The following is a 14458-nucleotide window of genomic DNA, read 5'->3' as shown; positions in this document are numbered from 1 at the left end:
GACGGCCGCTGGGGAGACAATGTGACTAAAGGTCATTGTGACTCTTGTCAGAAAAGAGTTCAACAACATAGTTAATGGGGGACTCCCTTCAGCTAACTGAAAATGAGGACAACTTGCCAAAGTGGGGATGGAAAGTAACCCTGTCCTAAGAGTTACCTCCTGACAGGCCTTAGCCTGCTTTTGGAATGAAATACACTCATGATAATTCAAACACCCATCTGATTCAAGGCATCAGATCTGTTTCCCATGACAGGTTTCCTTGGCTCAGAAAACTTCCAGGCAATGGTAACATGGGACGAGTTCTGTAGCAGGCATAAAGGATGACCTAGGATGACTTATGACATACAGAAACCATGCTCTACCTTGGTTTAGCTGAAAGGGCCTGAAGCTAATGAAGTTACTCAGATGTTAAAGATGTCCACAGTTATCTGGCAACTTTCCACATAAAACAGGACTTCAGGGCCAGGCATGGTGGCAATGCCAGTAACCCCAGCACTTTGGGAGGCTGAGGCAGGTGGATCACCTGAGGTTAGGAATTCAAGACAAGCCTGGTCCAACATGGTGAAACGCTGTCTCTACTAAGAATACAAAAATTAGCCAGGTATGGTGGCAGGCACTTGTAATCCCAGCTACTTGGGAGGCTGAGGCACGAGAATCACTTGAACCCGGGAGGCGGAGGTTGCAGTGAGCCAAGATTGCACCACTGCACTCCAGCTTGGGCAACAGAGCAAGACTCCAGCTCAAAAAAGTAAATAAATAAAAAAATAAAAAATAAAAATAAAATAGGACTTTAGCAAAGATACTAAAAAGAGCTATATTGAAACTTCAAGGTACTGCCTGCAAGATACGTGAGGAAAAGATATAAAACAAATTCTATTTACTACTGACCTTGACCACAGGTAAGTCAAAGACTTCCCGAGCTTCTCCCACCTCTGGATTGTCCCCATCCTCTGAGATTATGTGTGAGGCTAGTGCATTGTAGGAAACTTCCTTCGCTTTTCCAGCCTTGAGAAGCTGAATAACCTAAAAAACAAGAAAACCCACACAAATTAAAATGGGCAATACTGTACTGCACTCTTGAATTACAGAAATAATTATTGGGCATAAAGCAATTTTTAATAAAAACACACCATATTCCCCACATAAAAATTAACAGCCTTTTACTCTGAATAATATGCCAATGAAACTTCTGGTGACAATCAGAAGCAGCAAATCTTGATTCACTGACCAACTAATGGAGGCTATTGTGAGTCAAGTACTGGACATGGTCTGTCCTCAAGACAGATGGGCTGGACAAACCAGGAGACAGCACAATCACTGCTGCGGTGGGGCCACGCACATGGCGCTCCTGAGCTTCCAACTTAAAGGCTGGGGCATGTGGAGTTTCACCATAATTAGGGAAAGATTCTGCAAAAGGAGATATGTGAGCAGAACCCTCGTGAACGTCTGGGTGTCAGGCAAAAATCTATACATCAAGAAAGAGGGAGTAGTGTTGAAGGCACTGAACAGGTGAATACAGAGCAGACCATAAATGGGCTTTCTTACACACCACACAAAAAAGTCTGTGCTTCATTCTGGGGTATATGCAGGGCCACTGAAGGATTTCACACAGGAAAAGTAGCACAGATTTCCTACAAAGATGACTGTCCATGTGAAAAGAATGGATTGGGTGGGCTGGCTGGGTTTGGTTGGCTGGTGACTAAAGACAAGAGGCCCGTTAAGAAACAAGTGCAATAACCCAGGTAAAAGAGGCATCCACTAAAGGGATGTCATGAGGGGCAGAAAGGAGGAAGAAGTGAGAGAATCGGCAAGCCTTGGTGTCCGGAAGGGGTATAAGCACGAGAGCAATGTCCATACTGAAATGGTGGTAAGTACCACTCACTGAGGAACACATTAGAAGGCCAGTAGGTGGGGGACGCAAGGACATGTTTTAGTTTGGGCATGCCATTTTTGAGGGGCCATGTGTAATATCTGGCAAGACGCATCCAGTTGCAGCTAGGAAAAGATGTGGATCTCCCTGACATACTGACATAAAGTCATCAGCATATTACACAGACAGGAGCCACAGCCATGAGCATGAAGGTGGTCGCGGTGCAGAGTGGCAGGGGACCTAGAGAACAGACACAGCAACTGATACTTCAGGGACAGGTAGGAAAGTGCAGTATCACAGGAGACGAGCATCAGCACAAGCCAAGGAAGTGAGGGTTAAGGAACAGCCGACGGTCAAGCGCTTCAGAAGAGGTGGGAGTGTCTAAGCTGACAGTGCACACCAACTGTCAAAGTGACATGGTGCCCACAAAGCTCAAGTGCCACAAGGGCATCACCCTCTTCCAGGTCCCCTCTCTGCAGCAGAGAGCTTTCTCTTTTCACTTATTAAACTTTTGCTCCAACCTCGAAAAAAAAAATAAAGTGACCCACAAGCTAGAAAACCTTTTCAGAATACTTTACTGACCACTAATAGATATGAACTAGAGAAGAGGCTCAATATTTAGTAAGTGAAAAAACAACGGTCGCTGGCCATGGGCCACTTTAACCTTTCTTCCTTCCCTTGACCTCTAAGCATTTTCAGCTTCACTCATTCATTCGACTGGTCTTCAGAAAAGGCACCCCTCCTTTTCCTATCCTCCAGTCTGTTTCTGATCCTACTGCCTTCTTCATGAGTCTCCCTGTCCATAGCTATGTTCCCACCACCCGTAAACAGTGAAATTGCCCACATCCTTCCACGCACTTGTGATGCAACACAGATCCCTCCCCAGCCCTCTCTTCCCCAGGCACCTTCTCTATTTCCTTCTCAGGACAAATTTCCTGAAGAGTCTAACCTTTCTGTTCTCAGTTTCCATTCACTCTTCAACTCCCTGCAATCCAGCCCCTTCCACCAACACTCTACCAAAAACACTTTACTTGATTTTCACGAACTTTGAGGATGCCAAAACCAATAGCTTCTCCTCAATCTCCACACTAATGAATATCTTAATATTTATCTCAAGTCACTCTGTTCCAGATATAGTGATCATCCTGATGTATCCCAAACACACGAATGCCTCATTCCTCAGCACATAGCTCCACATGAAAATATTCCTTCGTGTTCTTAACTTCTGCTTATCTCAAAACCCAACTGAAATGACATTTCAGTGGCGTCTACTCTGCACCCCAGTGGGGAAATCTGCTACACCTTGTACTGTGATGTGTGCTCCCTTCCCCACCAATGAGGGGCGCTCAAGGGCAGGTACCATGTCCTCTTCACCTCTGTGTTATACCTGGCACCTAATCCATGCCTGCCTCATACTAGATGGTCAACATGTGAACTTATAATTCACAATCACAAGAGTCAGAGAATCAGATGTCCAGGCTCAAAACTTCAGAAAATATACTGTTTCAGATGAAAGCGGTTTGCCAAGGACATTTTTAAGCACTTAGATTTCATTCATAGTCGAGTAAATATGGTTCCAGTTCAACTTGTTCCAGGTTTTCAGTAACGTTTGGTTCAACTCCCCTGTAAGAGCCAAAGTCCTAAAATGAAACATGAAGGCAAGGAAGGAGGCGGAAGAGAAAAATGGTGGATAGAAAAAAAAAAGGAGGGGGTCGCGGAATCATCATCAATACTCGAAAAAGCTCATACTGTTACAGGCACTCATTTTGATCACTCCGTGTTCAGGCAAGCATTTTACTCTTTAAATTCAAAGATACAAGTCTTTTTTTTTTTTTCTTTTTTGGGACGGAGTCTCGCTGTTGTTGCCCAGGCTGGAGTGCAATGGCGCAATCTCAGCTCACTGCAACCTCCACCTCCCGGGTTCCAGCAATTCTCCTGCCTCAGCCTCCTGAGTAGCTGAGACTACGGACGCCCGCCACCACGCCCGGCTAATTTTTGTATTTTTAGTAGAGACGAGGTTTCACCATGTTGGCCAGGCTGGCCTCGAACTCCTGGCCTCAGGTGATCCACCCACCTCGGCCTCCCAAAGTGCTGGGATTACAGGCGTAAGCCACCACCCCGGCCTTGAAGTCTCTTTACCCTAAAGTTACAGAGCAAAAAGGATCCAAAAAAGTTGTTACTAAGATACAAGGACGAACCTCAAGAAGGCCAAGATCAACAATCAGCCTTCTACAATTCCTTCTACACCATCCAAGTTTATCTGCTAAATATGAGTCTCCGCCCTTCCAGGCCTAATCTGATCACTGGGGCATCCCCATCCTCCAAGGTGGGAGCCACTGATGTCACATCCAAGGCAACATAATCGTACAATTAAACTTTTGGGAAGGAAATATTTTGAAGATTAACCTGAAGAGGATATTCAACTAAGATGCATTCCCACCACGGACTGATAACTGTGTGACATCAAACAGATGTATTATTATAGGAATAATAAGGAAAACCCACAATGTCCTTTGGCGTGAGCCCAAACTACACAAAATTAAATGTGTAATGGGATGGTGTTACCAGGGTACCGTAAAATTAATCGTCCAACTGGGAAAATCAAGGAAGACGAATGCCAGCCCCCACGTGCAGGAACACAGGTTGGAAAGGAGCGCTCCTCAGCCCCGCACAGGACGGCAGCTGCCCGGGTGGCGGAGGCGGCCACGCCGGGGCACGGCCACGGTCCCCGCCGGCCGAGAGAGCCTGGGGCCCCCGCGCGAGCTGCCCCGGCTGGGGATCCCGGCGACCCTCGTCCGCCCTCAGAGCTGCTCTCCCGGGAGCCGAGACGCCCGGCGCGGGGAAGGGGGAGACGCGACCCGGCGCCAGTCCCGCTCAGCAAAGGAGCAGAGAGCGAGGGGGCCCGTTGGGTGGGGGGCGGCGACCCCAGGGCCGCAGGCCGGGGGCTCAGGGCACGCACTAGGGACCGAGGCACAGAGCTCCCGCCGCCCCGGCCGCCCTCCCTCCCGCACTCCCCCGTGCCCCGGCCTCCCGCGCCCACCCCGCGGTCGCCCCTGCCCTCCGCGCAGTCAGGCCGGCGGCCTCGGCGGACCCGACGCTCTGCGCCCGGCGCGCGCCCGCGACAGGAGCGGGGACGGGGACGGGAACGGGGACGGACGGGGACGGGGACGCGGACGCGGGAGGAGGCCGCGGCAGGAGCGGGCGCGGTACCTGCGGGTCGATGTCGCCCACCGCGTAATACTTGACCTCCCTGAACATCTCCTCAGGAACTTTGAGCGCCTGGTCCGACATGATCGCGGCGGCCCGGGAGGCTCCGCGGCAGCGCCCGGCCCCGCCCACCCCCCGCCCCCGGCCCCGCGGCGCCCGGCGCCCCCGCTCGCCCCGCCAACGGCACTGCCCGCGCGGCCCGGGCCGGGTCCTGCGAATCGGGGTCCGCTCCCCCGCCCTCCGCGCCCCCGCCCGCGCCCGCGCCGAGCGCCCGAAGCGCGGGAGCCGCGCGCGCCCTGCGGGACGCACCATCCCGCCCCGGCCACCGAGGGGGAGCGCCGAGGAGCCGCCCGGCCTCCAGCAACGCCCCGCGCCTCTGCCGCCACCCACGGCTCCGGGAGAGCTGGAGCCCGCTGGCCCGCTCTGGATCTTGCGGTTCCATCTCCGCCGGTCTGCAACGAGGGATCCCGGGGGACGAGGTGAAACCCGAGCCCCCCTCGGCGGGGCCGGAGTGAGCCGGTCCCGGGAAGGAGGGGAGCGGGCAGGCCCCTCCCGTCACCACACGCGGCTGCTGGGGGGCTGCGCATGCGCCCGGCGGAGGGGCGGGGCTTCGGGGCCGCTAGTGAGAGCTGGAGCCGGGCAGCGGCCTCCTCGGGCTTCTTGGTCCCGGGCAGAGTGGAGCTGGGTGTCCCGGCTGTTCTCAGTGGCCGCGGCCGGACCTGGAGTAGTGGCTGAGCCGCTCTGGCCGAGCAAGGCGCGGGTCCCCGGTCTACACCTTGCTGGACCCGGCTCCGCCGTGACGGAATTCCAGAGACCGCAGCGTCACGCAAGACGCGCACTGGAGGCCGCCGTGGCGAGTCCTGGGGTCTCCGCCAGGCCTCGACGCCCGAGCTGGGGACGTGCTGGAGGGGCGCCCGGCCCCGCCGCTGCCCGAGACCCCGCTGTCCCGGCCGGGCCCGGCCTGGTGCCTGGGGTCGTGTCCGGTCCGCGCTGGAGGAGAGTCCCAGACGGCAGAGCCCGCGGTGCAGCTCCAGCCCCGGAAAGCCCCGCGCTCAACAGGTTAATACTACACAGCGGCGATTCTAATGCTCATGCTTTTATTTACAGCTCGCCTCCCTTCTGCCAAGATTCACAAAACACGGCAGAGTGGCCTCGGCATCACCTGCCCGAGACACCTGCACGACCGGAAGTTGGGAGAAGAAATAAGGCCACGATGACGAACGCAGCCTTTCACGTTTATTTCCAATCTCACAACAAACCGGAGACCAGGAACTCTTGGGTGATTATCGGAATATTACTTAGTCCTAAAACTGTGGAGCATTGGTTTCTAAAGGAATCTGAGACAGGCCCGCAGTGTCTTCTCCACATGCCTTAAGTCTCTTCTGCAAAGCAGAAAACCATTTTTTAGTAAATGTTAGTGAAATTGATTTTAAAAAAGAGAAAAGTCCGGGCGCGGTGGCTCACGCCTGTAATCCTAGCACTTTAGGAGGCCGAGGTGGGCGGATTGCCTGAGTTCAGGGGTTCGAGGCCAGCCTGGGCGACACGGTGAAACCCCGTCTCTACTAAAATACAAAAAATTAGCCGGGCGTGGCGGCGCGCGCCTGTAATCCCAGCTGCTCGGGAGGCTGAGGCAGGAGAATGGCTTGAAGCCGGGAGGGTGAGGTTGCAGTGAGCCGAGATCGCGCCACTGCCCTCCAGCCTGGGCGACAGAGCGAGACTCCGTCTTTTCAAAAATAAAGAAAAAGAAAAGGCTTTCAAAATTACTCTGTGGTACACTAATATGACAGATTGGATCACTTTCCAGGCTTTAAGTTGGCCTTTGTTCTACCTTTTTTTAGTGTATGATAAAATTTGTGTTGGTTCCTTGATCAGCATGCAGTGAACGCTGGCTCTTGTTAATCAGGTGAATACAGTTTTGTCTTTACATTTGTATGTATGTCATGAGTGGTTTTGTACGGGCAAGAGGTAAACAACACATTTAAATATACTTAATGATTTATCATTCCAATGTTTTCTGGGTTTTTTAGTCTTTTTCATTTGTCTGTTGAACAATCTGAAACATCCCTATTCTAAGGCTAAAAAATTTCTTTTACAAACTTAGGTTAAGCATTCCTAATCTGAAATCCAAAATGCTCTAAAATTAGAAATTTTTTGCGTGCTGACGTGACCCCACAAATGGAAAATTCCAGAAGTGCCCTCATGTGACACTGGGTCACAGTCAAATCACAAGCCTGGTGTGGTGGGCACCTGTAATGCCAGCTACTCGGGAGGTTGAGGCAGGAGGATTGCTTGAGTCCAGGAGTTTGAGTCCAGCCTGGACAATACAGTGAGACCATCTGTAAACAAAACAAAACAAAACAAAAACATTTTTTAAAAAATGCCACCACAACTTTTGCTTTCATGCACAAAATTATTTAAAATATATAACCTTACCTTCCCGCTATGTGGGTAAGGTGTATGTGAAACAAATGAATTTCCCTTTTAGGCTTGGGTCCCATCCCCAAGATATCTTATTATGTATACGCAAATATCCCAAATCAAAAATATCTGAAATACTTTTGTCCCAAGCATTTCAGATAAAGGTTACTCAACCAGTAATAAAAACACTGAGTGCTTGCCTGAAGGAAAAACCCAGAATTTATCATCCATCCTTAAAATTTTTATGACATCCTTTGTAATCAGGAAACCTTTTAATACCTAATAATATATTTGATATATTCTGGTATACACTTTTCATTATGAAAAATAATTCTATGTTGGGAATATCAGTGTAATAAATATGTTAGATCCAAAATACAGATCATGCCTTTTTATCGACCTGTGTGAAAGAACTTATTTATCCTTTTTTTTATTTTTCTTTTATTTATTTATTCATTTATTTTTTGAGATGGAGCCTCACTCTGTCACCCAGGCTGGAGTGCAGTGGCGTGGTCTTGGCTCACTGCAACTTCTGCCTCCTGGGTTCAAGCGATTCTCCCGCCTCAGCCTCCTAAGTAGCTGGGACTATAGGCGCGTGCCACCACATCTGGCTAATTTTGGTATTTTTAGTAGAGACGGGCTTTCACTGTGCTGACTAGGCTGGTCTTGAACTCCTGACCTTGTGATCCTCCTGCCTCGGCCTCCCAAAGTGCTGGGATTATAGGCGTGAGCCATCGCGCCTGGCCCTCCTTTTGTTTTTCTTGGTTAAACACAAACTAAGCATGTGATTTTATGTGAAAAGACCTGAAGTGGACCTCAACCAGGTGTTTTATTTTGTTAATTAAGAAAGCAATTCATAACGTTCAAAAGAACAAGCGTACCCTACTTCAGGTTCTGATGGTCAATAACGCAAACTGGGATTAAGAAATCTGCTATGTAAGGCCAGCATGGTGGCTCACCCCTATAATCCCAGCACTTTGGGAGGCCAAGGCAGGCAGATCACTGGAGGTCAGGAGTTCAACACCAGTCTGGCCAACATGGTGAAAGCCTGTCTCTACTGAAAATACAAAAATTAGCTGGGCATGGTGGCATGCGCCTGTAATCCAGCTTCTTGGGAAGCTGAGGCAGGAGAATCACTTGAACCTGGGAAGCAGAGGTTGCAGAGAGCCGAGATCACACCACTGCACTCCAGCTTGGGCGGCAAAGTGAGACTCTAAATAAATAAATAAATCTGCTATTTAAAACTCCATCAACTAGTCAGAATTTGTAAAATACCACATGTGAACTGTGCAAGGTGGTCCACATAAGTGGATTTTATGGCAGCAGCATCAGGAAGGCCTGGAGGCAGTGTCACACAAAGAAAATGTACCTCAGAGTCTCCAATACTACTACTTGGCCAGTAATGAAAAATAAAAATGTTTATATTAGGTTAATTTCATGTGGATAAAGTATGTTCTGAGGCAGTCTAAAAAACTAGCATCCTGACATCATGAAGAGTAACCCATCTAGCAGAGGACGTAAAGATGGCAAGTCAATTTTTAAAAGACAAGTGGTAAACTTTCCAAAATGGCCATATGCAAAGTTATAGGAACAAAATATCATGTCGACAGTGCTGTATCTTATTCACAGTTAAATAAAATTCTTATTACTGGTTTTGTGACACTTCAAGGATGAGCCATTTTAGTGTGATAACTATCAGTTTATTAACCAGAAGCTTTGCATTTGTTTAATTTGAAGCGTATCACTTCCAGATATGACACAGCATTAATATTTTTAGACTTCCCCCAAGTAAATTGAAAGAATGTTGATTTTGTTGGTGATTGGCCTTTGGAGAATTAAACAGCCTGCTTACTGCCAATCCTAGTTCAGTAAATATGGTAATGTTTCTCATTTTCTGTTTTGCACAATTAGATAACCTAAGCCTAGGAAAAATAAAAAACTAGAAAAAAAACAAGAGTTGGGGATATTTAACTCAAATTGCACTTACTGGTGGACACTCGAGGCAGTTATTTAGATTATTTCCAACTGGCTTTTTAAAAATGTATTTCTGTATTGTATACAGCAGTCTCAGTCTTCATCTCTCCAGTTCAGCTAGCCATACATCCCTTAAAATTAGATATTTTTAATGTTTAGTAAACCTTTAGTTTGGATTTATAGACAACATTTAACATGCTCATGAAAGGGTCAGAATACTCAAGTTTCTAGCACAAACAGGCCATAGTTCAATTGCAGGAGAAACTGCGAACTCAAAAGAGCACTGCCTCTCTGTAGGAAAGATTCCATCAGTGGACCTACAGGGCACAGTTGCCACCAGTGTCATGTAGCTATTCAGTGTCAGAAAACTAGAAATCACAAGTTAAGAAAAAGTGTATATTACCCCAAATTTGATACCCAGAAGCAACCACTATTGAAATCCTTCTAGACATTGTCCCATATAAATATATTTCTTTCCCTAAAAAAAATTACACCCCATACTCTGCCACTTCAGAAAAATCAAGACTGCCTTTCCATGTCAATAAATATCTATATCGTTTAATGGATACATAATACTCCCTTATTTGAATGTACAATATTTTATTTAATTCTGTATTGTTGCACATTTGTTGTTTTGAATTTAACAATTACAGTACTCCAATGAAGCAATCATCTTAAAATATGAATACATGTATAAAGTATTATAATGTTCCATCCTTTAAGGTTAGAAACGATGTCCCATACCTGTCTCCCATCACTCTGAGGACAGTGCGGTAGCAGGATCAGTGATTCTCAACCATGGGCAATTTAGCCCCTATGGCACATTTGACAATGTCTGGGGACATTTTTGGTTGTCACAACTAGGGGGTAGGGGATAGGAAGCTGCTAAACATCATGCAACGCACAGGACCATCCTCCATGACAAAGGACCAGTGCAAAATGTCAATAGTGCCACTGTTGAGAAACCTGGATTAAGATCATGTTGTAACTACATTTCAGTGGAATAGACTTTGAAAGTTTCGACCGGGCACAGTGACTCACGCCTGTAATCCCAACACTTTGGGAACCCGAGGCAGGTGGATCACTTGAGGTCAGGAGTTCGAGACCAGCCTGGCCAACATGGTGAAACCTCATCTCTTACTACAAATACAAAAACTAGTTGGGCATGGTGGTGCGTGCCTGTAATCCCAGTTACTCGGGAGACGGAGGCACGAGAATGGCTTGAACCAGTGAGGTGGAGGTTGCATTGAGTCAAGACTGCACCACTGCACTCCATCCTGGGTGACAGATCTAGACTCTGTCTCAAAAAAAAAAAAAAAAAAAGTTTCTTGCACATAACGCCTTGGTGGCTTGCTTCGGACAGCTTTCTTCCAAATGGGACTTGGCTTCTGTCATCATGGGGCTTTGCCAGCTGTACAGATGAGGACAAAGCACATAGAGAACCCTGCTGCAGGTTCTATGCCTGAGCTAGCAAGAGTGGCACACATTCCTCCAGCCCTTTCCACTGGCCAGACCTGGTCTCCTGATACCTCCGTAAGCTGCAAAGGAGACTGCTGGTTGATGTGGTCTTCTTACACGTCTAAGAAAAGAAAATGACATCGATGGTATCTTGCCAATTTTTGCCATTTTTGGTTTTCAAAAAAATTCTTATATAAATTTAGAGAGTGTAATATAACACAAAATTCTCAAAGATAATTTCAAAAAAATACCCTTTAGCTACTCAATAGATATTTGTTGAATTTGAGGTTACTGGCTTTATACATAGAGGATTAAGTGTATTATTTTTCCCTCCTGGCCAATGGCAAAACCCCATCTCTACTGAAAATACAAAAAAATTAGCCAGGCGTGGTGGTGCACACCTGGAATCCCAGCTACCCGGGAGACTGAGGCACAAGGATCGCTTGAACCCGGGAGGCAGAGGTTGCAGTGAGCTGAGATCACGTCAGCCTGGGCAACAGAGTGAGAGTCTGTCTCAAAAATAAACAACAACAAAAACAGCATTCTTTTTTAAAAAGCAAACACAAGGTAGTTCTCCGAGGTATGTGAGTGATGTGTTAGATATCTTCCATTTGTCCCACTCCGCATGTCAGATCTGTACTCCGTCCTGCTCCACCTTTTTCTCCGCCCCTGGGTGCTGACCTGAGCAGATTATATAAGTAGGATCCCTTGCACATTGGCTTCTAGTTGAATTTGGTCAATGGGGAGTCCCAGCTGAAGGCTGGGAAGTGAGGGGAGGGAGGAAAGAGGTATTAGGGTGTTTATTTCCCAGGTTCCTCGTCAGCTTGCCTTGAGCTGGCAGAGGAGCCCGTTCTATACAACTCTCTCCTTCCAGGTCCTGGGAATCTTTCCTTCATCTCATCACTTGGACCTACGGGTGGTGAGGGCGCACCTGCTTCTCCCCCCAGCTCCCTTCACTCTCCATGCATCCCGCCTACACCTTTGTAAGTAGTCCCTTGATAAACCTTCTCAGATGATTGTAATTTGAGTGTGCTGCTCCCAGTGGTGACCCTGTTGTGATGGACAGGACAATCTTACAGGGACAATGAGAAATTCTTAAAATATTGTGTCTGCTCTCAAAAAACTGACAAATATTTGGATGCACAAACCTAACACTAGTGGGATTCTGTAGAAATGCAGCAGAGATTTAGAAAAGAGGTTCCCGTGTGCCAGAACAGCTGGGGGAAGACTCTTGGATAGAGTGGGCTGAGGGGAATAGTTCTTGAAGGGAGAGGAGAAGCCACTGAAAAGAGGTCAGAATACTGATACTGCCAAATAAAAGGGTACACATTTGGGATATTAAATAACTGATGATTTAAGGTAGAAATGGGGAATAATAAGAAATAATAGGCTGTGTCTAGCGTATGAAGATCTCGGGACCTCATCAGAGGAGGTTGTTGCATTTGACTTAGCATAGTTCTGGGGCTGTGAAAACAGAAAAGGAAATTGCTTACCAGCTATTTAAAGTTAAGTACTTGGTGACAAGCTGGCTATGGGATTGACTGTTTACTCATGTTGTGGGTAAACAAAAAGACATTGAATCTTAACTCAGATTTTAACCCCTGGTACCTGTGAGGGTGACCTTATTTGGAAATGGGGTCTTTGCCCACATCATTAAGATGAGGTCCTACTGGATGAGGATAGGACCTAAATCCAGTCACTGGTGTTCATATAAGAAGAAGAAAATTTGAACACAGACACCCAGGAGAGTGCCAAGTGATGACCGCGTCAAGGGTTGGAATGATGTGTCTGGAAGCTGAGGAACACCAAGGTTGTGGCAGACACTAGAAGCTGGAAGAGGCCAGGACATCCCCTCCCCTAACGCCTTCAGAGGAAGCACGGCCTGGCCAGCACCTTGATCTTGGATTTCTGGCCTCCAGAACTGAGAGAATGAATGTCTATTGGTTAAGCTGCCAGTACATGGCACTTTGTTACAGTAGTCCTAGCAAACTAACATTCAGCACATCTGAAGTATAGTCAAGAAGAAGCTAGAAATTAAGAAGTCGGACCATGTTTGGAATTGATTTAAGCCAAACAGTGTACTATGTGTGCCCTGCTAAAAATTATAATAATGAGAAACTGTTACAGCCTAAGAGTGACCCCAGGATTTGTAACTGACTTTGAGTGCCCAAGAACTGCATGATAAGTCTATTAAGATAAACTTATTTAAGTTCCTTGCTTTCATTTCTTTACATGTTTTCTCTTTTTTCCTATTAATATATACACAACCAGTGGACTTTTGATGCCCAGGTGGGTCTAGTGGTAAGCTTTCACTGCTAGGTTATGCTGTGGGAACTAACTCCCAAAGTTCAGTGGCCTAAACAAAGCTCACTTCTCACTCATGTGTTGGGCAGGCATGGCTCTGCTGCTCTTCTTTCTGGAACCTCTGCAGAAGGCATAGGCAGTTCTGGTGACCAAGGGGAAAGAAGAATGGCAGAACCATGCAATAGCTATAAAACTTCTCTTTGGAATTCATACACATTCCATTTGAGAGTCAGTCTCGTTGCCGAACCTGATGTCAATGTGGAGGTGAATCTGTTCCTCCCACAGGGAGTCACTCTGGGTCATGGCAGAGTGGGCAGGGGTATGTCATCCTCTTCCTGGGAATACAGCAAATAACTGAGGACAGCAGTGTGTTATACCAATGTTCCCTGTCAGTCACAAACGTGAACGTATGTCCCTTCTGTACTCCACATGCGTGTCTTTTGAGAAGAAATTGCAAAAATTCCACTCAATGATGGCATCAGGCCCAAAGTGCAGGCGCTCATGGGGGCCTCTACATCTACTCTCGATGTGTCTTCTCTCAGTCTAGTAACAGATGGACGCCCCTCTTCCCTGACACGCTGTGGAGCTGGGAAAGATCACTCCGTTGAGAACAGGGAGAATGAATTCAGGCCGACCCAGTCGCTGGTCCAGAGCGCGACGGGCATCCCTGTGGGTGGATGTAGGGAGGGTTCCCCACCTCAACTGTCACTACCAGTTAAACTTCAGTAAATTACATTGCAGCTACACACAACTTCCAAATCGAAGACTCTGCGCTCACAGGCACAAGAGTGAGGTTCGAGGAGTTGGCCTGTGAAGGTACTTGATCACTGCATGGTGAGAACCCATGGATGAAAGCTTTCCTTTCTTTGCCCCATTTTTTGAGACATTTCGCCAGGTTCCTCAGAAAGGGCCCCATTGATCTTGCACTGAGTCCCATTGGGTGGTCAGTTTGGTCTCACATCCCACCCTCCCTGTTTCACCCCCTGCACCCGCACCCCTGCTCCCTGGGGTCACTTTCCCAGTTAAACAATTTGCACACAAGCCCTTGCCCAGGCCCTGCTCTGAGAGGGGCAATTTGGAGAACCCAAGCCAGAACCAAAGCAAGTGACAAGGCAAAGCCCGCAGTGAACAGGGCAAGAACTATAATCCTACAGGATAGCAACCCATGGTGGGGAACCATACACAACAAGCAACTGCCGTGGAAAAGTGGTGGTGTGACTCTTGTTT

At 47.7% G+C, this 14458-nt stretch overlaps 2 protein-coding genes across 5 annotated transcripts in view; one reads left to right on the top strand and one right to left on the bottom strand.

The window, feature by feature from the left end:
• Nucleotides 1-5355, bottom strand: part of PAXIP1 (PAX interacting protein 1) — a 59564-nt gene extending 54209 nt beyond the window's left edge. For 2 of the 4 annotated variants that reach the window (XM_050784888.1, XM_050784889.1), the window contains exon 1: nt 889-943. Coding sequence is in view for 2 of the 4 variants with exons in the window: in XM_050784886.1 (XP_050640843.1) it covers nt 889-1023; nt 5081-5161 (216 nt within the window). In the remaining 2 variants the exon portion in view is untranslated. Of the gene's footprint in view, nt 1-888; nt 1024-5080 lie in introns of those variants that run through there. The other 2 variants (XM_050784886.1, XM_050784887.1) reach the window with 2 other exon arrangements.
• Nucleotides 5160-14080, top strand: LOC126949896 (translation initiation factor IF-2-like). The gene is made up of 2 exons (XM_050782791.1): nt 5160-6356; nt 11802-14080. The coding sequence occupies exons 1-2, from the start codon at nt 5160-5162 to the stop codon at nt 11916-11918; spliced, it is 1314 nt and encodes a 437-aa protein (XP_050638748.1). The 3' UTR covers nt 11919-14080.
• The last annotated feature ends 378 nt before the right edge of the window (nt 14081-14458 follow it).

Source organism: Macaca thibetana, chromosome 3 (assembly GCF_024542745.1).
Source record: "Macaca thibetana thibetana isolate TM-01 chromosome 3, ASM2454274v1, whole genome shotgun sequence".
Classification (NCBI taxonomy): Eukaryota; Metazoa; Chordata; class Mammalia; order Primates; family Cercopithecidae; genus Macaca; species Macaca thibetana.
Note: the sequence above shows the minus strand (reverse complement) of the source record. Positions and strands in the feature narration are given on the sequence as shown.